The following is a 24,530-nucleotide window of genomic DNA, read 5'->3' as shown; positions in this document are numbered from 1 at the left end:
AGAGAGAGAGAGAGAGAAATATATGAATTGAGATAGAGACATAGGAACAGAGACTGCAGCTGCTTGAAAATACGTAAAATCAGAAAGAAAACAAACGTGCGTGCATTGCTATTCCTTTTCGCCCATGAAATAAAAATTTAAACTCACTGATGTATTCCTGACAAAATGTTCTTGAAACAAATTTTTAGGAAGCCTTAATTGATATATAATATAGACCTGAAGAAATAAAATGGAGTGTCCTATGAAGAATTAGGTAACTACTTCAAACTAATGAAACATGAAAAAATCAAATGTATACAAGAGAGGAGAATAATTTTAATTTTAAAAAGATCTTGATTCTGGTCTCAGGAGATGAAGCTAGGATTGCTGTTAACTTAGGTCTCTCTTTGAAATGTGCTCTTCAGAATCACATTTGAATTTCATCAGAGGTTCTCATTAAAGCTAAATTTTAATAATATTCAGGAGTCTGGTTTACAATTTTAAATATTCCTGCTTTGTCATAATAAATACAAGTGAAACCCACACTTGTGTCCTTCAAAACTATTAGTAGGGAAAATTGTGTAGCAAACTGGAATGACAAAATGCAAACAATGTTTGAAGCAACACCTATAATTAGTTAGGTAAGCATCCATGCAATACACAACAAAATGCATTGTTTTACATCTCTAAGCCATACATGTGCACCTTTAGTAACTCATTAAACTAGTGTCCAAAATGGATGGTGTACCACTTAACCATTTATTAAAGGCATTCTCTAGGGGGAGGGTGCAAATAATAACAAGAAAGACTGCTATTTGAATCTCATGAGATTCCTTTTAGGGCAAGAAAATACATACAGGTTCAGAACAAAAATTATAGCATATAAACTTGTGCTACTCAGCTTTTTGTTAATATAACAAATACTATAGTAAATCAAATTATAGAGAGGAAATGTTTATTTTGGTTCATTATGATGGAAATATTTATCCATGGTCACTTGCCTGTGATTTTCCACTTAGTGGCAAGACTATCTACAATGATGTGGTGTGTGTGTGTGTGTGTGTGTGTGTGTGTGTGTGTGTGTGTGTGTTGGAAGCAACTGATTACTTCAGTGTAGAAGGAAAGAATGGGGGAGACAGAAAGGGACCAGGATCCCTCTAACCCCTCAAGCAGAACTTCTAATGTTCTTAAGACCTTACACTATGTCCTAGCTCATGAAGCATGTACAACCTTCTTGTAGCACCAAACTGAGCACCAAGCCTTTAATATTCGGGCTCTGGGTTGACCATAGGAGAGCTAAGCTATGTAAGTAGTCTATGATGATTGGAGGAGGATATGCCTATCTTTTGAGAGAAATGATTTGTAAGGTAGTATTTGGCTAGTTTCGAGCCATTCACTTATCTCTTGAATGAATATTTCATCTCTTTAGTGTTTGCTGTGTAGTCACTGCAGTAAGTCTAAAGAAACACTATTAAAATATTGCAAGCCCCATCAAAGCATAAGGATGCTATGGTTACATAATGTCGACATGGACGTATCATGACTGAAAAGAACAAACTGTTCTGGGAAAGGATAACTGAAAGTAATCATTTAGATTAGGTCAGAATGTTCTTCAAGGAACGGCATTCACCAAGTACAAGGTTCTGGTAAGGCACATCCTAAGAAAAAGGACACTCTTTTATTATTTCATTCAACTAGCATTTGCAAGAAAACACAGATGGAGTGAACCTCTTTATCTTCACAGCAGCAGGAAATTAGCAACAAAATTAACTTCCATTAGATTAAGACTATTTTAATATCATTTGATAAAACCCAGAAGACACATATTTCTAGCTGTGATCAGATGAAAAAAAGTATCCAACCATCAAAACACTTGTAAATTAACATAATTTTTCTATTGTATAATACTAATTGCTATTATAAAGCAAAATTATAATGGTTACTATGGCAATGCTAACATTTATAAAGACTTGAACCTAGTGAATATTTATATCTCTTATTTTTCTCAGTAAATAGAAGTAAGAACAACTGGCATCATTTTGACTATTTATCTTAATTCTCCTATAGAAAATGGACATTCACAAGGTAGCTTGCTCAGTAAGCAGAATCAACAGTTGTTTCAAAGATATTTATGCACACAATGCATGTTGATTAAACTGAACTAAATTAGAATATTTTCTACTTGCAAGAACATATTTTCTTCAATCTTCTGCCTTCAACCTGGGGGATCCATTTTTTTATGAAAAGGCAATTTGATTATGTGATGCAAAAATGGGTTAGAAGGCAATGTAAACCCTAATTTCCTTTCAAACAGCTGCTATACAACATGAACATTGCATACTGTAGAATCTTTTCAAGAAAATATCTTTGCTTTTGAGCCAAATGTGCTGATTCATGCCTCTGACTTTGTCTCAGTTGATGGACATTCATAGAAGTCTTCAACCAGGAGATGACCACCAGGCTGAGACTGGTTACACCTTGCATGTTAATAACACATGCTTGTGGTGAAGTGAGGACATTTGTAAGGGAAAACATAGATATAAAGCCCTGAGCTGTTTGTAAGGAATGTGCTATTATGCAAAAGCAGTTTAGAAACCCCATGTGGTCTGAGTTCAGAGGGAGGGAAGAGTGCATCTGGAGTAGCCTACAGGATCACTATGGTATTCAATGTGACGAATTTGCATAGAGACAAAGGGAGCCAGAGAAACAAGAAGTAAACTATTGCATTGCATATTTTTTTTTGTGGCTTGCTGATTCACATTTTCTATTTGTTTGATTATTTTCTTTAAAAATGGAAGGATAGTGGTCCAAACTTGGAATCCCAGCAATCGGAAGGGCCAGGTTGGCCTGCAGGCTGAGTTCAAGGAGAGTCTGGGCTACAGAGTAGCACCTTTTCTGAAATAATAAATCAATAAAATTAGAGGAATTATTTTGAAAATAAGTGACTCTAGACTTCCTTGAATCATTTTATGATTTTTCAGCTTTATGATGGCAGATGAACTTACCAGAAACGGTCCATTTGAACGCTGTTATTGTTTGTCCTGTGGTACCAATAGGCAGTATGATACTCCCTGGCATAGTCACTGCTCTCTTCATGCATTCCTCGAGTCATAAAGTGAAGCAAACCATCGTTCTCTGGATTCCTGTTTGCAGGCTATGAAGACCAGTAGATTAATGGGGTCAAATGCATACTTTTTTTTACCTTAGTTACTTTCATTTTACAGTGGGTTGATCACTAGTTGGCATCTCTGTACAGTACTACACTAAGGCCATTCTCCTGCATCTATTTTCTGTGTCAATGATATAGTAAAGAAAATGTGCCTTAATAATATTCAAAGACACTAACTATAGCCATTACTAGAGTAAGCTCTCATTCAAAGATGTAAGCTTATCTTGCCTCCAATTCATGAAGTGAAATTAGATTCTTGGCTACTTTGATGCCTAAAGCAAAGAGCATTATCTATCTGAACTATTTTTTAGCTGCATCAAGGATAATATTATATTTGCTCATTAATATCCCCTAATCTTTCCATAAACTTTATGCCTGTTATGTTTTTAATACTGTTGAATTGTAATTATAACATGTCAGAATTTTTATCAGGTGGTTATTTTATTAAGAAGACACAAATATAGGCTGATAGGAATAAAATTATTACTTGTTATGAATTAAATGTAGTTGCTTTTATGTTTCCCCTCAAAATGTGTGGTATATTTTCTGTACTGAATAAAAAAGGGGAGTTACTTTGATTTAGTGGTTGACTTCTTAATAGATAACATTATTAATCACTAAAGTGAATCAATATATTTTCCTGAGAAATATTCTCTGTATTTGATACAAATGTTTCATTGAAAATGACTTGTGGAATACAAAACTTAAATTTTCATCTTTTGCTAATTAGATCATTGTAGCATAAATTTTGCAATGTTGTTCTTCACATGTATTAAATGTTTGTGTTTTATCCTTGCTAGGTGATTACCATTGGAAAGCATGTTAAAGGGTACCATTATATCATTGCAAATCTGGTAGGTCCATTAATTGACATTATTTTTACCTATTAATTTTTGTTACGAAATATTTATTGATATTTCATGTGTATGGGTGTTTGGTCTGCATGATTATTTGTGCACTCTCTGCATAGAGTACCTATGATTGTAGATTGTAGATGAGGGCCTATGGTCCACTAGAACTGAAGTGACCTAACTGGAGCCATCCTGTCATAACTTAATCCTGAACCTGGAACTTAAATACAGAGCCACCTTCCCAGCCCCTCTACCTAATCTTTTTTTGTTGTTGTTGTTTTTTCAATATTTACTTGGAATAATCATCATTCGTAAGGAATGTTTTAAAAAATATTGTCTGATTTTATTTTATTGGTAAGAAAGGAGATGTTTTATTTGATTGCTTTAGGATTATTTTCCAATCTACATCTTTAAATTAGTTCCAGTTATTACATGTGATATAAGAATCTTCATAACCATATTTATTCACAAATTTTCTTGATAATTTTTCACTAATGGAAACTTTTCAAAAATATGAAGTTTAACTCTTTAGTTATCTATTTTTTATGCCACTGTGTTCTATAAACTTCTTGCATGCATATTTGAGTTTTTAATATAAATAATATATGAAACTGATGCACATTTATGAAGAAATTAAATCTACAAACATGATACTTTATGTTAATAAAATTATCAATTATATATTATAGCAATGTAATAGTAATGTTTTGAAAACATTTTACTTCTGATTTTCTACATATTATATAAGTAACACAATGAAATGAAAACTGAAGTGTTGATCATGTTCCTATCAATATTCTTGTCCATTCAGTACATATTGAAAAAGCAGATTGGTTAATTATATTTCTTTGTTTTTTTCTTTTATAATTATATCCAATCAATTTAGATTGTTGAACATTTATTTTTATTTCCAAATGGGCTTTAAAGTGGGAGTGAAACAGGCTTTGGCTTTCCTCATGGGCTTTGAATAGCTATGACCCCGTTTGTTGGAAATTATGTCCACACAACTTGATCAAACCGTGGTGAGACCAGGAAAAGAGGCAGCAAATGAATGTTTATTCTTGTGTTATGGGACTTCACGCAAGCTTTGTGTTTATTCAAATGCAGGCTTCTTTTTATGGTTTGTAGTGTATCAGTTTATCCCAGAAAACATCTTTAGTATGAAAGAAAAATGTAAAAACAGAACAAACACTTCAATAAATAGTGTTTTCACTGAGAACACACAAGTTAGTATCAGTGAGTACCCCGAGTGACAGGGCTACAAGCTCCTATAACAATCCTCTGGGATTTTTCTTTTAGTGTGTACCTAGGAGAGTAGAAAAGACTCTGTGTAGACACAAGGGTTAACAGGAGACAAGGCTCTGCAATGAGTTTTGCCCAGCTCAGTTCCAAGCCTGAAACAGCCTGTACACTCAGTCCCTGTGTGAATTGTGCCATTTGATAGAAGAGCACAGTGCCACAGTGAAAGCTGCGATCTTTAAAAATGTCCAGATGGAGAAGATTATATTGGAACATTGAGAAATAATGACAGAAGGTGTCTCATCAATTTGAGAGTTGCTATGTAATGCCATGAAAAAGGAAAGCACTGTTGTCTAAGGGAGCAAGTCCATGCTTTGGTCATGATTCTATTTAGAAATCTACCTAAATTATTTTGGATGCTGAATTAGGTTCTGTTTTCTCTTCCCTGAATGCCTGATTTCCTCTACTCACAAACTTCAGGTAGTTGTGAAGGAGTTCTGACTCTACTGAAATGTCTGAGAATTTAGACCCTTCATGATGTTGAAGTCTGAAAACTGCCTCCTGATGTTAAAGGGTTTTTATCCTCCAAGTTCTCAATAGGAAATTAACACTTCCCTGTGGCCAGTGCCTTATGTATGCTAGAAGGGGTGGTTGTAAAAGATTCTTTAAAATCCTCACATACTGATAAGCTATTTTAAGAGATGCTAAAGAATGGACTTCTTTCTTCAGATGCAGGCTCTAATTAAGTTCTCTTTGTAGCCTTTGAAAGGTTAAGTGATCCATAATATGATGAGGGTCATAAGACCCTGTGCTCATGTTTATCCTCTCTGCTCTTCTCATGGATTTAACTTGTTAATAACCATTTAGAGCATGTAGGCTTCACAATTGGTAAGAATCACTTGGTTTTCAGTCTGGTGAATACATCTCCCTAAATGATAGGATGGTTTTAATTTGGTGAGATATTGCAACTGACTTGTCCAGCTCTCTTTTTGTCTCTGTCTCCCCTCTGTCTTCTAATCCTCCTCCTCCTCCTCCTCCTCCTCCTCCTCCTCCTCCTCCTCCTCCTCCTCCTCCTCCTTCTCCTTCTCCTTCTCCTCCTCCTCCTCCTCCTCCTCCTCCTCTTTCTCATCCACTATCTTTCTCCTTTCTCCTCCTGTTTCACATATATATGAAAAATGCATTATTCTCTTCCAAAGTTCGTGAGGGCAGATAGCATTCTAAACCCAGAAATTGATTGTTTTGTCACGTCCAAGGATTATGACGGAATGGGTTCTATAATCTCTGTGAAACTGTTCAAAATGTGCCAAGAAGTAAAGAAAGAAAATGTTGGATAAATGCAGATCCTTATTTAGTCCAGCATCAAACCTATCAAGGACTTCAGTTGAAGCTGTTTGTTGTATAATCAGAGTAAGATGACAGTATGAATAAAATTAAATGAAACCCAAAGAAAGAGATAATGAGACCAAAACTGCCAGCAAGATAGGAAGTTAGAGGCTTTATCTCAGTGCACTAAACAGATGAGGCATGAGGCAGGGCAGAGACAAGAGACATGTGTCAAGCACCAAGCACTGGAAGCAGACAGGTGGCTCCTGCTCTTGCTGTGTACACTCTTCCTCAGTCCGGAGAGGCAGACTTTGGCTCCGTGTGCACATTACTGAGAATTTGATGAGAGCAGCAACCTGTGAGGCATCAATAGAACCAAGATGGGGAGAAAACAGCAAGAATGGGGTTCAGTTGATATTTGGGTAAATCTGATTCTCTGTTGCTCTGTTACATAAACTGCCCTGTTCTGTTCCAAAGTGCATGAAGGAATATGTTTAAATGTGAATACATTAATAATTGCCTTATTGAAATTTGATTTCCATTTCTATCCTTGATTAAATTCATTTAATATTTAATCACAAAATAATATTTTGATTTATGAAAATGTAACATGATGCTTTGAATTGATTCTTTCATGCAAGAGCAACTGAATGAAATTTTAAATTGAAAAAATTAAATTTTAAATTAAAATAATTAATTTTAAATTAAAAAATCCATTATATGTGTGTACATGAGTGTAAGGCCTGTATTTGTGAGAAGATGACATCAAAGTAGTTACTAGAGGATGTGACCTGCCCATTGTAGATATTGGAAAGGAACTTGGGTCCTCTCTAAGAGCAGAACACATGCCCTTAATCCCCCAACTGACTGATAAAATTTAATTGTCATTTTGATTTGTTTCTCATTTAATATAAAATTGCATTTCTGTTAAACAATTTAGAACAACAATTAGTTGTTTGCTTTTCCCTTTTCATTTAAAAAATATTTTATCCAGCGAGTGACTGATAAGTTTAACCGAGAATAGTTTGATCAATGATTTCCATATGTAAGCACACAGCTGTGCTCCGTGATAAATTCAACAAAGGAAATCCAGTCTTTACCTGACCCATGGAAGCTGACTCAGTATGAGAGAAAACGTCTATGTAAATACTCCGGTGAGCTCTACATCAGATGGCCAGTCAGTAAACATATTGATTAGGGACCTGCCATGATTCCTATTTTATATGAGGTGTGCTGACAAGTACTGTTAAATACATGAAATCTTTTTGAACGCATTTTATCTCTCTCTCCTGTGTGTGTTTAACTGGCCAAGACAACATGGGGAGAGGTACAGGCAAGGTTACAACCCACAGGGATAACACAAATCTGTTTTTATGCCTAGGGATTTACTGATGGAGACCTGCTGAAAATTCAGTTTGGAGGAGCAAATGTCTCTGGATTTCAGATTGTAGACTACGATGACTCCCTGGTGTCTAAATTTATAGAAAGATGGTCAACACTAGAAGAGAAAGAATACCCTGGAGCACACACAGCGACAATTAAGGTTTGCATTAAGGGAAAGAAGGAGATTAGAAAATACTGGAGGGAGAAGTGGGCGGCACAAGAGATGGCAGGCAAGCAGACTGATGAGCACACTTCTAACATTTTGCTTTTGTAGATAAGAAAAATGGTGTTTTACTGTCGTGTTCCTCTGTGCCTGCATCTCCACAATGTCTTCATTCATTTATTTATCCAGTGGAAATTTTATATTGTGTGGATGATCAAGTTACAAATTGGTTTTGTTACAAGTTACAAAGTGATTGGTTACAAATCACTTTACAGACTATTGATTTCACTGACAGTACTGTAAGGATAGACAGGCAAAAGACCATAGCATGGGAAAGAAGAGTAAGTCATGAAACGGATGGCAGACAAAAACATAAATTATATGTCTTGGAAAGGCTTGTCTAAGGAAGCATTATAAAACTTAAGGTCCATGGAAAAAAAGGTTCTGGCTCTCATGTACAGTATTTTGACTATAAATAAAGTAAAGAACAGCAGATATGAACTTTTTCAACCTTCAATCAACTCTCTTGTGTATAGTTTAGACAATAAGCAAATGGTTTGGTGTGTGTATTGTATGTATAAAATGATTGATAATGAGTAACCTAGAAACATAAGAAAGGTGATAGAAACAGTTATTTTAATTATATATATATATATATATATATATGTATATACATATATATTTATGTGTGTGTGTGTATAGTTATAAAAATTTTCTAGATAAATTATAGAAAGTTTGAGGATCTATGTTTAGGATACATAAATAATTCTTTTAATTTTTGAATCAGTTTCAGAAAACTTCAATTTTGTAATATGTTTAAAAAATAACTTGTGTTATTATTTTCTAAAAGGTAAGTGACTTCTTGTTTAGTGACCTTGAATGTAGCACTCATGCTGTCTATTGTGAAATCCTGTGGAGTACTGTCATGCAACACAGTTTCTGAGAATGGCATTGGACACTTGGTGTCATAGGATATGTCTTCATCTGGCTTAATGGAAGTTTAAGTGCTCATCCATCCCTTCCTTAAACTTCAGGCCTCTGATCCTTTCAGTGTAAGATATGTAATGGAGAATGCATTCTTCTCACATCCTTAACTACTCTTCAGAGTCTTCAACACTCATTGTGGCATCCCCATACTGCTTCTGTGAGAAATGTAAGAGAAAAATGGACTTATCTTTGTCTCCTGCAATCCACATGATGATTTGGTTTCACATGTTTTGTACCAAGATAGATGGGGAGAGGGGTATCTAGAAATGCATTCTGTGAAATTTTTGCTGAAACATAGTCCCAGAATTTAATCTGTTGAGCTTACCCTTTTCTTTGCTCCATTTCTGCTTACAATGTCTTCCTTTTGTCTGCTTTCCCTAATTTTCAGCAAGTTCATGATGGAACATCCTAGTGGGATACTGCAAAGAAGGAAGGTTTATTAGTTTAAAATAGGTTTGGAATCTGCATTTGAGCCAGATCAGTGTTCTCATTCATACAGCACAATCATGGCTGCTATTTCCCAGCTGTTGTGAAGACTAACTACCATTTAATAGTTTTTTTAGCACAGCGTGAAAACCATAGATCCTAATAAAGGCTCATTGTGTCCAATCCTTTTCCAAAATCCAGGGAACTTCAGCCAGTTGTGAAGGTCTATTCCAAGTAGAACCTGTTGTGATTCCTCTATTTTACCCCAGAGGCTTCATAGAGATCACTGAAAACTTTTGGGGGAAATTCATCACTGGGAATGAATTTCATTATAATGTAGAAACATATTGCTCTTATACTAGAGGGCCAGGAAATGAATCACGCGAAAGAAATGAAAAATATATGAATTTTGCTCTTGAGAATGCTCAGTATAAAAGAAAACACAAATATGTTGATGAGCAAATATAATAAAGTGTGTCAAATGAGCCAACTCCCTGAAGATGATTAGGACAAAGTGTGGGAAGGGGGTTAAGGAAGGCTCTCTGTAGGGGGCACCAGAATAGTTTTCACATGAAGCTAGAACTGAAAGAAATGTATGGAAGGGGACTTGGGAAGGAAAGTCATATGGAGACTCAATGTCATGCTCCAGTATAACAAATAGAAAACCTCAAATCTTATGCTGTTGTATGAAATCATTTGGAACTTGTAAAAAGACAGGCAGGACTCATAAGTGGTATGGCTTTTACATCAGAAACCAATAAGCACTTTGTAGCATTGGCAGAAATGATCCTGTTGACATCTTTATTATCTCTCAGAAGCTTTTGATTTTCCCGTTGAGATTTTTGTCCTCTTCAGCCTCTGCAAATTCCTCTTTATGCTGTCTTTCCTGTAAAATATGACGACAACTCTCACCTTATGTGCTGTTCAGACCAAACATTTGAAAATATTAACACCATCCTTCCTCTCGAGGCTCACATCCACCCTGCCCCAGATCTAGCCCTGTCTCACTTCTCAGCTTGCTTTGTCTTGTCCTCTATGATGAGTCCAAACCCAGCCACCACCCATTCACTCTCTGCTCTGTTATGGGGCTTTCTTGAGAAATTATTCTCTGGCTTCCTCTGTTTCCTGTCCCTTCTATTTCTGTACTCCCTGTAAAATATAGTTATAGTGTGTCATAATTCTCCTCCAAAAGCCCCAGGATCCCTTTGCACTTGGCATGAACACCAAAGTCATCTTCTTGACATAGGAATTGCTCATGTTCTCCCACTCCCATGTGACCTCAATTCATGATAATGTTCCCTCACCAAGTTTGCTGTAGCTGTGTTTCTCCCTTTTACTCCTTATACACTCTGACAATTTCCCACTTAGTGTCTCTATATTAGCCATTTCCTTTTCAAAAACATTCTCTTCTTTTATTTCTCTTCACAAGTAAGACACCAGTTATATTTCTTCAAGCTTGATCAAATGGCATCTTCCCATTGAAGCTGTAGGCCAGCTCCCTAAACAATAATTTTTACTCCATTCAATGGAGGTGACATTGAGTGCCTCTGTTTCAAGGAGTCTTCTTTTCCTTTAGAAGTCATTCTTGACCTCTGCTGTCATGTATTTGCAATTAAATTATTCTTAATGCTGTTAGTTTTAATCCCTTTGCTTTTAAGTAAAAGTCATATTGTTGGTAGCTGATCCATCACAAAGATGTAAAATAAAGACAGAAGAATAGTGCCTTCAAATAAACTTCCTGCATATACAAGTAGAGGGAGGTCTTCCATAATGATCATGCTGGGTAGGTTATGGAGTAGAAAGGATTCTTGGAAGAAGCAAAGGTGTTTGAAACCTGAAGGTGAGTAAGTTCCATAGAGCAGGGGATCAGAGGCTCTAAGTAGAGGAAAAACTGTAGTAAAGTTTTCCAGTCCAGGAAAATGGAAATCTTGCATCAGTCTGGGAACTGAATAGAGGTATCTAAGGACTGTGCAGAGTCTGGGAGTACTAACCTGACAGGTATGGGGCTTGCAAGAGTCTACATCTTGCAAGATATGGCTTTCTATGCTTCCTTTTCATATGCTAACTGTTGCTCCACTCTTTTTTATTGTCCTGATGGCAGTAAGGAGAGCAGCTACTACCAGGGACTCACTCATGTCTGAATGGTATTTTAAATAATGCCTCTCCAGCCAGAATCTCATTTTACTCAGGAATTGACTTAACACATTCTCAAACTTTCTTAATTGCTGCCCTAAGAGTATTATTGGACCTTCTGAAAATAGTATAATCTTTTTTTTTTCAGTCTGGTAATTAGCATAAAGCATTAAATAGTACCCTGGTGGCCTAATAGAATGAATACTGCCTTTTGAGTATTTAAACTGACCATAGACACAGCTAAGACTCAGCATTTACTACTGCAAATGTTAATGCAACTTACTCATCACACCTAAAAGTTTGGTGCATTTAATTCTTTGTACTTTATAGTTAAAAAGACATATATAAATTAATTCCATAAAATTACAAAGCTGATGTTGCTAAGATAATATATCCTGAAAAGTGCTTGCAAATAAATATATTGTGCTATTTAGGGGAATTATTCCTGTTTATAATTGTAACAAAGGACATCTGTGCTCCATTGCATTGACTCATTTCTTCCCCTGAAGAGCACTTGTAAGACAGGAAGGTATCTTTGAAATCTCTGCTGCAACAATTATATAAAAGGTCAATTCAGTCTTTAGTAAAGGCTACATTAATATTTCCAATCTTTGCTAACTCTCTGCTCTCACTCATGGTCTCTTCATTACACAAAGATCCCAGAGACTGGTGGGTAGACATCTTTGATCACCAAGTGTGGCAATTTAAGCCAGAATCATTTTAGCATAGTGGTTTTCAACCTTTCTAATGCAGTGACCCTTTAATACAGTTCCTAGTGAGCCCTAAAATAATGTAAATAATGTCGTTGCTACTTCATAAATGTAGTTTTGTTACTGTGAAGAATCAAAATGTAAATATTTGATATGGAGGATATCTGATATGTAATCCCCAGCAGGGTTGCGTCTCACAAGTTCAGTCTGTTTCCTCATAAGTTGTTAACCACAAGGAACTGGGCACAGAAAAGAGTGATTGACTCAGCCACGAAATGAGACTCCGAACCAGTCCTTACTGTAGCTGACTCAACCCAGACAGTGCTTTAAACTGAGCTTCTTGGTCTATTTTAGTTTGTCTAATTAGCTTTAGGTACAAGTTTGAAACTCTAAGTATGTAATTCCAAGTGTCTGAATTGAGAGGCTTGCTCCTTAAGTAAGATTTTTATTGAAATCAACAATCTTGATTATTTTAGGGGTGTGTGTGTGTGTTCCTTTGAAAATAACAGACCTTCTTTTTGTCATAGTCATTGAGATTATTTTTGTTATTCAGGGAAAAATAATAATAGTTGCTAATTCTAGTTGCTTTACACTGAGCTCCCATCTCCCTCTTGGGAACTGTGCCTCGCTGGCTGGTGTGATTGCCAAAGAGATGGAGTTTCATGACAGTTTCATGCCTCTACGCAGTGCAGATCCAAAGGGCACATGTTCAAGATGCTTTACAGTAAATTAAAGATGACCTTATCACAGACAGCTCTTTGAGAGGGTGGACAGTCCGTGAATTTTAAATTAAGATAAGTGAATAATTTCAGGCTCCTGCTGTTCTCTCTCCATGAGTCTCTATTTGATTCACGGACATTGTGAGGAATTAAAATAAAAGACTTGCTAAATCTTTCTTATAAATGTACTTAACTTTCATAGCACCCATTACTTTGATCCTGTTGATAATTATTTTGGAAAGCAAAGAATAAGAATATTAGATTGTATTAGATGCTGCAAAGGTATGTTGTAGTTTAACTAAATAACGGATGCTTTCTTAGATATGAGTATGAGGATTTTTACCAAGCAGCGAAACTTTCATCCTGAAGGATGTCATAGGAAACATTATTTTTACAGAAATTAAAGTATTGTTAAGGAATGTTTTAAATGTTTGACAGTGCTAAGCAAGTGGGAATTATCATTCAGATGTCTTAAGCTATACTCTTTACTGTGTGAGTGACCTATTTCTGAAATGACTGTACCATAGAATACTGTTTTCTATAAAACAGAGAGTGATTTTCAAAGCAAATGAAAATACCTTTGCTTTACAGCAAGATCGATAGTAATCAAAATAAATTGCTGGCCAATAACTTACACATTTAGCCTGTTTTACTATTTGCCAACTCTATTTTCTATTCATCTACTTATTTAACACATTTACCCAATGAAATGGCAACTATCATGATATGGCTGCTTAGGAGTCACGATTCTCTGTTTTACGAAGTGACAGCCTAGACCAGCGGTTCTCAACTTTCCTAATGTTGTGCTGCTTTGATGTAGTTCCTCATTTTGTAGTAACACTGGGACCATAAAATTATTTTTGTTGCTGTTTCATAACTCTAATTTTACTACTGTTACAAATCACTAATGTAAATCTCTGTGTTTTCCAATGGTCTTAGGTGGAACCCAAGGGTTGAGAACACCTGGCCTAGGGCAAACCAGAGAGCCATGCCATTATCTCTAAAATAACAGAAAGCTGGCTTCAAATTCTTCCCTTATAGCAAACTTCTGGGGTTTTGTGTAAAAGACAACTTTATGATCTGGAATCTTCACCTATAAAATCAGAATAAAATGATTTGTGGCTTCAGATGTTTTGTAACTACCAGGTCACAAATAAAACTATTTGTACCTTTGCATGTTTTGTATCCACAAACACCATATAGAGACCTAAGTGGACGAGGACTCCCTTCCTTCAACGTGCTGGTCAGTACCTGCCCACACTCAACAGATACTGTTTATGTATCTTTAAGAAGCATCACATAGCAGCTCTTTGGTAATCATCCACGATAGCAGAGGAGTGCAGGCCTGCTATCTAACATACAAGCTCTGTGCTTCCTAATATAGGACTTAAACAATTTTAGTAGTGGCTAATAGCTTGTATTTTTGTTTTAAATATCATTTTCTATGTTTTCTTTTTCTTTTTGTTTTTTGTTTGTTTGTTTGTTTGTTTGTTTTTTTGTTTAGAGACAGGGTTTCTCTGTGTAGCCCTGGCTGTCCTGGAACTCCCTTTGTAGACCAGGCTGGCCTCGAACTCAGAAATCTGCCTGCCTCTGCCTCCCCAGTGCTGGGATTAAAGGCATGTGCCACCACTCCAGGCTTTGTATGTTTTCAAGACTTAGCTAATATGTCAGAAAACATGGCCTCATGTGATAATCAGCAAAATCTTGTACTGTAGTCATGGCATCCTTTCTACATTTATATGTACAAGATGAGATAAACACAAACATTTTCCTCTCTATTACCTTCTCTGGTGTTAGAAATGGCCATCTTGTAGTATCTGTGATTACACTATTGCATTATTGAATGATTTGCATGATATTATTGGACATGGCAAACCTTTAAAATTCACATTTCATTTTCTCTCTGAAAAATAAGTCTCAATAAAAGATGCACTTAAAATGGAATAAAGAATACATTTGGAAAATGGACCATGAAAACGATTTCTCAGATTTCTTGTGCTACTGTGATGACATGGGGTCTGTGGGAAGAGCTAAGCCAAATGGCCCCCCACTGAAGGATAAATTCCCAATTCGGCTGAGAGAGTTTACAGAATATAAACATCACGGCAGAGATACAGCAGTTGTTTCTAGAGATGGGAGATTGTTACACTGTCATCGTGTTCCCTTCAAACTGATTTATATCTACTTTAGCAAGTGATGGAATCAAATGGAAATATTTAACTTGCCAGTCAAAATTGTGAGCGTACTTGTTTAGGGAAATAAATTAGCCACAAACACAGAGCAGAAGCTAAAAGGCACAGAAGGCTGAGTGTCTCCCAGCAAAGAACTGTGCTTCTAACTGTGAGTTTTAATTTAAAGAGATAATGAGCTTAACATGTGTTTAGGTTTGAGCATTTGAGTGAGGTTGAGGGGACAGTGCCCCCGCCCCCCTGTGAGCACTGAGCATGCCTAGCTGCAGTGCAGATCTGTTGCAGGGATCAGAATGCTTTTTAGTTCATCCTAATCCTGTCTCTAATGTAGTTTGCAGGGTGTTATTATCTGCTAAAACAGTTTAGTGGGTAGCCTCATGGGTCTCTCCCTGTAATGAGAGCAAGCTGACTTAATAAAGATCTTGGCCTTTAGCTATTATAATTTTAATACAAATTGCAATATTTTCTTAATACCCAACTTATTCAATTTAAGTTCCATTGCCTATTCTGAGACCTAGGCATTAGTGCTAAGAGGTAAGTTGGCAATGAACTGAATGTTCTGCAGAAAAAAATAAATGTTTTCACTGTGGGATAATAAAAATAGACACATAGTGAGACAGACAAAATCTGCTATATACTTTCTTATTTGCTTCAGCAAATCTTTTAAATCAACATGACTTTGAATAGGAATATAATGCAGTTTTTTTTTTTTAAATGATACACGGATGCTTTAAAACATTGTGAAGATTACCTTCAATGGAAAGGAATCAATTGCAGTCCATTCGATTAGCCCTTTCTTCTGTGTTTAAAGGTTATGGACATGTTATACTAGTCTTTTTGAGTAGAATTTTAAAAAGCTATAATCCTTCCTTCTTGCCTCCTTATTTCCTTTCTTCTTTATTCCTTTATCATTTCTGGTCTTTTCAATAGGTCAAACCCAATTGTAGTCTATAATAATTCAGTGGTAGCAGACAAGATCTATCATTCTCTCAAGTATTTATTCTAGTGAGGAGGATAGTTCAAAGAAACAAATAAAGAATGTTCACACAGGATTTAAGAGGCAAAGTATGGAGCAAAGACTGAAGGAAAGGCCATCCAGAGAGTACCTCACCTGGGGATCCATCCCATATACAGTCAACAAACCCAGACACTATTGTGGATACCAACAAGTGCTTGCTGAGAGGAGCCTGATATAGCTGTCTCCTGAGAAGCTCTGCCAGAGCCTTACAAATACAGAGATGGATGCTGTCAGCCAACCATTGAATGGAGCATAGGGTCCCCAATGAAGGAGCTAGAGAAAGGATCAAAGGAGTTGAAGGAGCTTGCAGCCTCATAGGAGGAGCAACAATATGAACCAACTAGTACCTCCAGGGCTCCCAGGGACTAAACCACCAACAAAGGAGTATACATGGAGGGACCCATGGCTCTAGCTGCATATGTAGCAGAGGATGGCCTTGTTGGACATCAATGGGAGGAGAGGCCCTTGGTCCTGAGAAGGCTTGATGTCCCAGTGTATGGGAATGCCAGGACAGGGAAGCAGGAGTGGGCGGGTTGGTGAGCAGCTGGAGGGGGTTTTTAGAGGGAAAACCAGGAAAGGGGATAACATTTGAAATGTAAATAAAGAGAATATCTAAGAAAAAAAGTAAAAAAGAAGACTTTTTTTAAAAAAGAAAAGAAAAAGAGAACAGCACTTAGCGAAAACAAAGAAAATTGACAGATACAAGACAGATTTGGAAGACCACTTAAAGCATGATCCTAAAAAGGAAATCAAAAGTGGGGTAGCAATTGGAAGAATACATTGGTCCGAAGCCTTTTCCTGCTTCTTCTTCCCTTTCCTCTCCCCTCCTCTCATCTCTTATTTTCAGCCCCCATCTTTCTTTCTTTCTTTCTTTCTTTCTTTCTTTCTTTCTTTCTTTCTTTCTTTCTTTCTTTCTTTCTTTCTTTCTTTCTTTCTTTCTTTCTTTNCTTTCTTTCTTTCTTTCTTTCTTTCTTTCTTTCTTTCTTTCTTTCTTTCTTTCTTTCTTTCTTTCTTTCTTTCTTTCTTTCTTTCTTTCTAAGTGTGGTAGGAGATAAAGAAGTTGGATTTCTTGTAGAGATGGGCCAGTAGAGAGAGCAAGAGAATGTGAGCTGTTGAGAAGTATTGCCTGTGTGATTCCAGAAGCAAGTGTGCTTAAGCCACCCAGAGGACAGATATCAGAGCACAGGAATAGAGTCCCTCTTGGAGGAATGTGGCCAGCTCTCATCTGTCAACTCAGGAGGACTTAGGCTTTTCTCCTAAACGGGAACTTCTACCTAGGGTCCTCTTGTTCTCCACAACACAACATACTCAGAAAGAGTTTCGGGAAATAGAAGCATGTGGAAGCTATATGATATTTAGAAAATGATCTGGTTCACCATGGAAGAAAAAGCATTGCTAGAGAAGATTAAGACTGCTTGGCTGTCACTCTACTGTGACTACCACCCAGGTTGAATTACAGATTCAGGGCCCAGAATTTCATCTATTTTCTGTCTCTTTTAACTAGTGAATCTCTTACTGGACATCAAAGATTTGTTTGTTCTCATTTTGAAAGTTTAGATATCATCACGGCTGGACATAGAGTACTGGTTTAATGGAAAACTGATCTAAAAAAAAAAAAGGTAATAGTTTCAGTTAAAATTGCTAAGACATTATTAGGACATTTTGAGTAGACACAGCATGTTGCACAGTCTCATTGTCCACATACTTTTCTTGGATTCTAAGATAGCTGGATGGAGGAGCTGTGTTTAACTTCTTAGAGCTTTTTACCTGGTATCTGTGTTGCATGGTAGGCAAGAACAGCCTGGATGGTTTGTATTGCATGGGCAATTGCAAGGCCCATGCGCAGCAAAGCTCTGAATTTTCTCTCATCTTTATGTGTGTGATTCCTTTTAGTATACTTCAGCCCTGACCTATGATGCTGTCCAAGTGATGACTGAAGCATTCCGCAACCTTCGGAAGCAGAGGATTGAAATCTCCAGGAGAGGAAATGCAGGAGATTGTTTGGCCAACCCAGCTGTGCCTTGGGGACAAGGCGTAGAAATAGAAAGGGCCCTCAAGCAGGTCAGTGTCACAGAATGAGTGCTGATGCGACTTCACAAAGGCATTAAAGTGGTGTTTGTTTTTCCTGCCAAACGAAATAAGCCACCCTTCTTTTACTCCTGCTGAACACACAGGCCCTGTATTTTCTCTCAGAACACAAAGATAGGTTAAAGATTAAACAGAAACCCATTAAACTAACCTTTTATTTATGTATTTATTTTAGGTCAGTGTGAGCAATCTTCACAGTTTGTATTTTGGATTTGATAAAATTATAACGGGGCTTTATTTCCATTCCATCATTAGGTTCAAGTTGAAGGTCTCTCTGGAAATATAAAGTTTGACCAGAATGGAAAACGAATAAACTACACAATTAACATCATGGAGCTCAAAACAAATGGACCCCGGAAGGTAAAACGTGAAGGCTGGAGAGTGGGGTCTACCTGTGATCAGGCAGATTCCATGAGGAGTCCTCACAACTGGGGTCAAAGAGCCCATACGTGTAGATATTAGTGAGTTACTTCTAGAAGCAACATTAGGTTTGAGATCGATTTTCTGAACCAAATAGACTCACTTTTGCTAAGCAACAGTGGAGTAGAATCTACAATAGTATCTGTAAGCAGAAATATACACTTGTTTTTTTTTAATTTTTAAGGGAAGACTGTAAGTATAAGATAAGACAACTGCTAAAGATTGAATAAGCTTAGAAGAAATAAATAGCCATGTAAACATGTGTTGAAATTTATAATTAAAATCTTTACTTAAAATAGTCTGGCTAAAAGATCACTGTTTAGGATATATTTGCATAATTACTCCACAGTGTAAATTATCCAGGAATGTGAAGAGTGAGCCAGTTGTACTTGCTTATGCCTTTAATCTATGAATGACAGAACCGGTGGCAGGAGGATTGTGATTTGAATGCATGTTGAGTTCTACACAAACCAGCATAGATTCATCCCATGTTCTTACCTTGAATAAACAAAATCAAATAAACAAATAATAAAAATGAAGATCCAACCCACTTTAGAAGATGATATCTACAATTTCCATCCTAATTACATTATGTTTATGACTGTAAAATTTTTGCTGTTATTTAGGATTCTGGTTAATGAGGGTGTTATTTTGGATATAGCCATGGGTTCGAAAAGTATCCAGTTTATTACATTAAGATGGTTCATTTCTCCGTGTTTATCAGTTGTCACCTTTTTCAGATTGGGTACTGGAGTGAAGTGGATAAAATGGTTGTCACCCTAACGGAGCTCCCCTCTGGAAATGACACATCTGGGCTTGAAAACAAAACTGTGGTTGTCACCACAATATTGGTAAGTGACTCTGTGCACTCATGGTCAGCTCTGGTTTTCCATAGTTAAAGCTTTCCGTTGGAGAGCTGCTGTTTAGGTTTTTGGGTAGTAACCACACCAGGCAGCTTTATTTACTCTGCATATTTGTCAGTGTGTCACTTACTGTATGTTTACCTGGAAAGAATTCCACATGGGCTAAGTTCAAACATTCAGAATGTCCTCTTGGAGGCTGAAGTGGAGCCTGACAGCTAATTAATACCCTGCTGCTGACACAGGAGAACAGCAGAACAAGGTCTATATGTTCTTCACACTTCCTTTCAAATCTCACCCATCTCTGGCTCATCACCACTCTCCCATTTGATATTGTGGCCTAGTAGTAGTGCTTCCTTCATAACCAATCCACCTTCCTTCATAACAAAGATAGAGCCCTTAAAGGCACAGGTGTTTGTCTTCATACCCTTCATTTGAACATAGTGGCGACTATATTCCTGGCTCTATATACCTGAACAATGAAAGAGGAAGGCTAACTCACCTGAGTGTGGAACATCTAGGATGTGGATTGAAGAAGGGAAAAGTATGAATCATGAGGACAGGATGCTTAGCAAGGGAGGGAGAGAAGGTGGAATTCATTACAAGACATGATTTTGAGATAAAACGATAGTGTACTGTTGTACTTAGCAGTGAGTTTATAAATCTGTGAGTTCATTATTCAACAACACAAGACAAAATTATAGATGCACTCATGAGAGATGTAGATAAAACACTATCAGTACGTATAATGACCATGAGTTAGACTTCAATCTTGCTGTTGATCAGAACCACTATCTCACGTAGACTTATATTTCATGACATTCCAAAATCGACATTATTAGATTTGTAGAATAAATTTTGTCATGTGTCCTCTTTCATGTGCTTGAAAAAGGAGAGTCTCTATGGCTATAATTGGGTTATCCTTCTAGAGTATTATACCTCATAGATGAAGTGAGACACAATGGTTTTAGAAGTAGAATCAGTATGTTGCCATGACAAAGCTCATTGATTATATCAGCTTATAGTCCTACTTGATAATTGTGCTTGGACAAGCAGTAATACACAACTTGGCTGAATTCTGGTTGTTGGGTGCCATGGTGTTCACTAGCCATGGTGAAAGATAAAGTAGACCCAAAGTTGAATATAGTAGACGTTGAACAAAAAATTCCCTTTCTGATGCTTAAGCATTACAAATAAGATGAGGAGTCATGCTAACAGCTTTTGGGTATCTTACTCTGATATTATTACATATAAGCAAGCCATCATAATGACCAATAATGTAACAGTTTAAGAAATTTTGTTATAGAAGCACTATGCTTTTTTCTTTCAATATCTACCATATTATCTATATGTCTAATATGTGTATATTTTGACAAACAATTATTAAGCTAAGAAATTTGACATAATAACAGTATGTAAATAATTCAGTATGATAATCAGTGGACATATTACCTCTCCTTATAGGAATCTCCATATGTTATGATGAAGAAAAATCATGAAATGCTTGAAGGGAATGAGCGTTATGAGGGCTACTGTGTTGACTTAGCTGCAGAAATTGCCAAACATTGTGGATTCAAGTACAAGTTGACTATTGTTGGGGATGGCAAGTATGGGGCCAGGGATGCAGACACCAAAATTTGGAATGGTATGGTTGGAGAACTTGTATATGGGGTAAGTTTTTAATGTCACAGTAATTCAGTTTGAATCATTGTTGACAGATTGTCACTTTTCTTTTTAAAATGCTACATCTAAGATTGTTGACATTCCATGATGTTCTAGAAGAAAAAAAAAAAAAAACCTGTTTAAAGGTTGAAGCAGAAGCAAGAAGTAAACTTGAAGACTAACAGAAACATGCATTTCACTTGTGTTCCAGCACACATAGTATCCCCAGACTTCAAGGGAACAGTACATGAAATGTGTAATGACCTAAATGTAAAATGACCTTGAACAAGTCAGATAGGCCAACTATTCATCTATAAAACAAGGTCTTGCTGACTCTTTAGCCCAAGCACTATAATTAGTGACATTCTCTAATTTCCATCTTCTTCCATTCCAAGTTTTAGCCATTTGTCTCTTCTAGCCACAATTCTGGGTCCTGTTATTTTTCTGTGTTTTTTTTTCTTCCCTTACAGAAAGCTGATATTGCCATTGCTCCATTAACTATCACTCTCGTGAGAGAAGAGGTGATTGACTTCTCCAAGCCCTTCATGAGCCTTGGAATCTCTATCATGATCAAGAAGCCTCAGAAGTCCAAACCAGGAGTGTTTTCCTTTCTTGATCCTTTAGCCTATGAGATCTGGATGTGCATTGTGTTTGCCTACATTGGGGTCAGTGTAGTTTTATTCCTGGTCAGCAGATTTAGCCCCTACGAGTGGCACACTGAGGAATTTGAAGATGGAAGAGAAACACAAAGTAGTGAATCAACTAATGAATTTGGGATTTTTAATAGTCTCTGGTTTTCCTTGGGTGCCTTTATGCAGCAAGGATGCGATATTTCGCCAAGGTTGGTCACTCACCTGCTTCAACTTTGTGCATTTTAGGTCTCAAGTGGATATTCATGGTGTCTATGAATTCACCATAAAGATGTCAGCAGCAGCCGACCATTTGTCCAAGCAAATTTAAGATGCTTAGAGGGCAAATTTTTACCATCGGCGTAAGCCTGTGAAATACCTGAACAATGTTCCTTGAATGTTGATCATGTGTTTCCCTGGTGAAATCATATACACCATGGAGAGGCTATAAAATGCAGAAGGTTCCTATCATTCCATGCCTGCTTGGAGGGGTACCGTGTTTTTGCTGCATATTCTCATTTTACAGTTATCTGTGTGTTCTTCCACAGACCTGTATATGGGAAAATGGGCGAAGTTAGATTTTTTTCTTACAGGGTCAACAACTTGTTAGACAACACTTCATTTGCACATACCTCATCTCTTTATTTCTCTAACATCAATTCATGGAAATGGTGTGTGTGTGTGTGAGGGTATTAAACATTTTAAATGTTAGGCTCCTGGAAGAAAAAGTTGATCACACATATCTAGGAATGCAGACAGTAAAAGAATAGCTTGCTGAAAATTCCTATGCCACATTGAAGGATACATACTCATACACCTCGACTCACATCAGGTTATAATTATCTCAGGCTTAAAGTACTTAATTATCAGTATTTGTCACAAATCACCAATTGCTATTGTTTATGTTACAACATGAATGATAATTACCTGTATCTCTTCGGATAAATAAATCCCACTTTTGCTAGTGTGTTATCATTAACATTTAAAGCCAAGATGTTATGTGTCTCTTGGGGAAGTTCAATTTGAGCTGGAATAAACTCTTTTGATTCCAATAATAATCTTTACTAGTTAAGGGAGTTAGTTTTTGATGATAATTCATTGAAACGTTTGTTTTTGTGTTCTTGGAAAATTATAAGCAATTAATTTCATAATGAATATAAGCATTTCAAGCTTTCTAAGTGTTTTAATGTCTTCCACTGGCTGAGAAGAGGGAAATATATCAGGTAGGCAGAGATTATTATATGCTTATTTCTGATAGCCAGTTGCTATTATGGTAATGCATTATAAAAATCACATATAAAGAAAAAGTAACTGAACTATGTAGATCTTTTAAAAAGAAAAATCTTAACTTCATATTCACAGTGGATTCTCTTTATGGCATCCCTGAATTAGAAAAAAAATCTAGTTATATTTGCATGACACAAATGAAGGAGTGTATGATCCTAAGTAAACAGTAAACCACTGACAACAACGGGGAAGGGTCAGCCTCTCATCTCTCATAGTTACCTTGTTTAGATTAAATATATGAAGATTAGTTTCTAACAATGAGGAAGAGAAAAATCACGAGATTTAGGGTCAGAGAGCAAATATTCTCTTCCATAGAAACTAGATTGATAGTTTTGCTTTGGAAAGACCTCTGAGTCAGGGTTCTAAGTAAAATGTGCTTGGTCAGCACTCTATCCTTTCTCTCCCCTCTCTCTATATATATCTATCTACATATAGATATATAGATCATACACATATATATGAATATAATGGAGGAGAAGACACTTTCCTGTGTTCCTATAGTTACACCAGATCTGGAGGCTTCCCACATTCCACTTGGCACTGAAGATGCTTTTGTATCTAGTGTTTGCTAAGAACTAGAAAATCTTCTGCATTTGTGGCTATAGTGCAAGGCATACATTTATTCTAGAACATCCTAGGGTTCATTGTGGTATTCAGACAATTTTTCATTTTTTATCAAGCTTGTTTTTTAAGTAGAATATTTTCTTCTGTGCTTTCATTCTTGAGACAAGGCTTGCTACAGTGCACATACAATAACACTTATTTCTTAGAAAGAAACACAGGTTTTTAGTTAAGGTATTTTCCTTAATATTGATTTTTTATTAACATGTAAATATAGTATATACCATTAAAATAAAATGTATTTTTCTTTCTGCTTATGCACCATATATATTTAAAAACTGTAACTAAAACATAATATTGCCAGTTTAATGACCATTTTAAGAAAAGAATGAAAACAACTATCATATTTTGGAAAGCAGTAATGACCACTGCAGATTAGAACAGTAGAGTGGGTTAGTCTCTTTTAAAAAGAGCTAAAAATTAACAGACCACTTAGAAACTCCTTTTAATTATTTTTGAAAGTGCAGCATCCCTTTTCAAGTAAAATATACTATGGACCTCCATTAAGGATGTTGAAAGAACATATTTGAATTACAGTCTAGGATGATTTAATGAATTCAGTGATTATAACTTGTCCAAAATTACAAAAGAAGAAGAAGAAGAAGAAGAAGAAGAAGAAGAAGAAGAAGAAGAAGAAGAAGAAGAAGAAGAAGAAGAAGAAGAAGAAGAAGAAG

The 24,530-nt window shown here is 36.4% G+C and overlaps 1 protein-coding gene across 5 annotated transcripts in view; it reads left to right on the top strand.

Annotated features, from left to right (window-relative positions):
- Gria2 (glutamate ionotropic receptor AMPA type subunit 2) overlaps positions 1-24,530 on the top strand; it is a 114,239-nt gene that overhangs the window by 67,841 nt on the left and 21,868 nt on the right. For all 5 annotated transcript variants that reach the window (XM_021159170.2, XM_029475050.1, XM_021159172.2 and 2 more), the window contains exons 5-11: positions 3,949-4,002; positions 7,943-8,104; positions 18,183-18,350; positions 18,633-18,737; positions 19,538-19,648; positions 21,122-21,328; positions 21,790-22,160. In XM_021159170.2, the coding sequence (XP_021014829.1) occupies positions 3,949-4,002; positions 7,943-8,104; positions 18,183-18,350; positions 18,633-18,737; positions 19,538-19,648; positions 21,122-21,328; positions 21,790-22,160 (1,178 nt within the window). The remainder of the gene's footprint in view (positions 1-3,948; positions 4,003-7,942; positions 8,105-18,182; positions 18,351-18,632; positions 18,738-19,537; positions 19,649-21,121; positions 21,329-21,789; positions 22,161-24,530) is intronic.

Source organism: Mus caroli, chromosome 3 (assembly GCF_900094665.2).
Source record: "Mus caroli chromosome 3, CAROLI_EIJ_v1.1, whole genome shotgun sequence".
Classification (NCBI taxonomy): domain Eukaryota; kingdom Metazoa; phylum Chordata; class Mammalia; order Rodentia; family Muridae; genus Mus; species Mus caroli.
The sequence above is the reverse complement of the archived record's forward strand: the minus strand, read 5'-3'. Positions and strand labels throughout refer to the sequence as shown.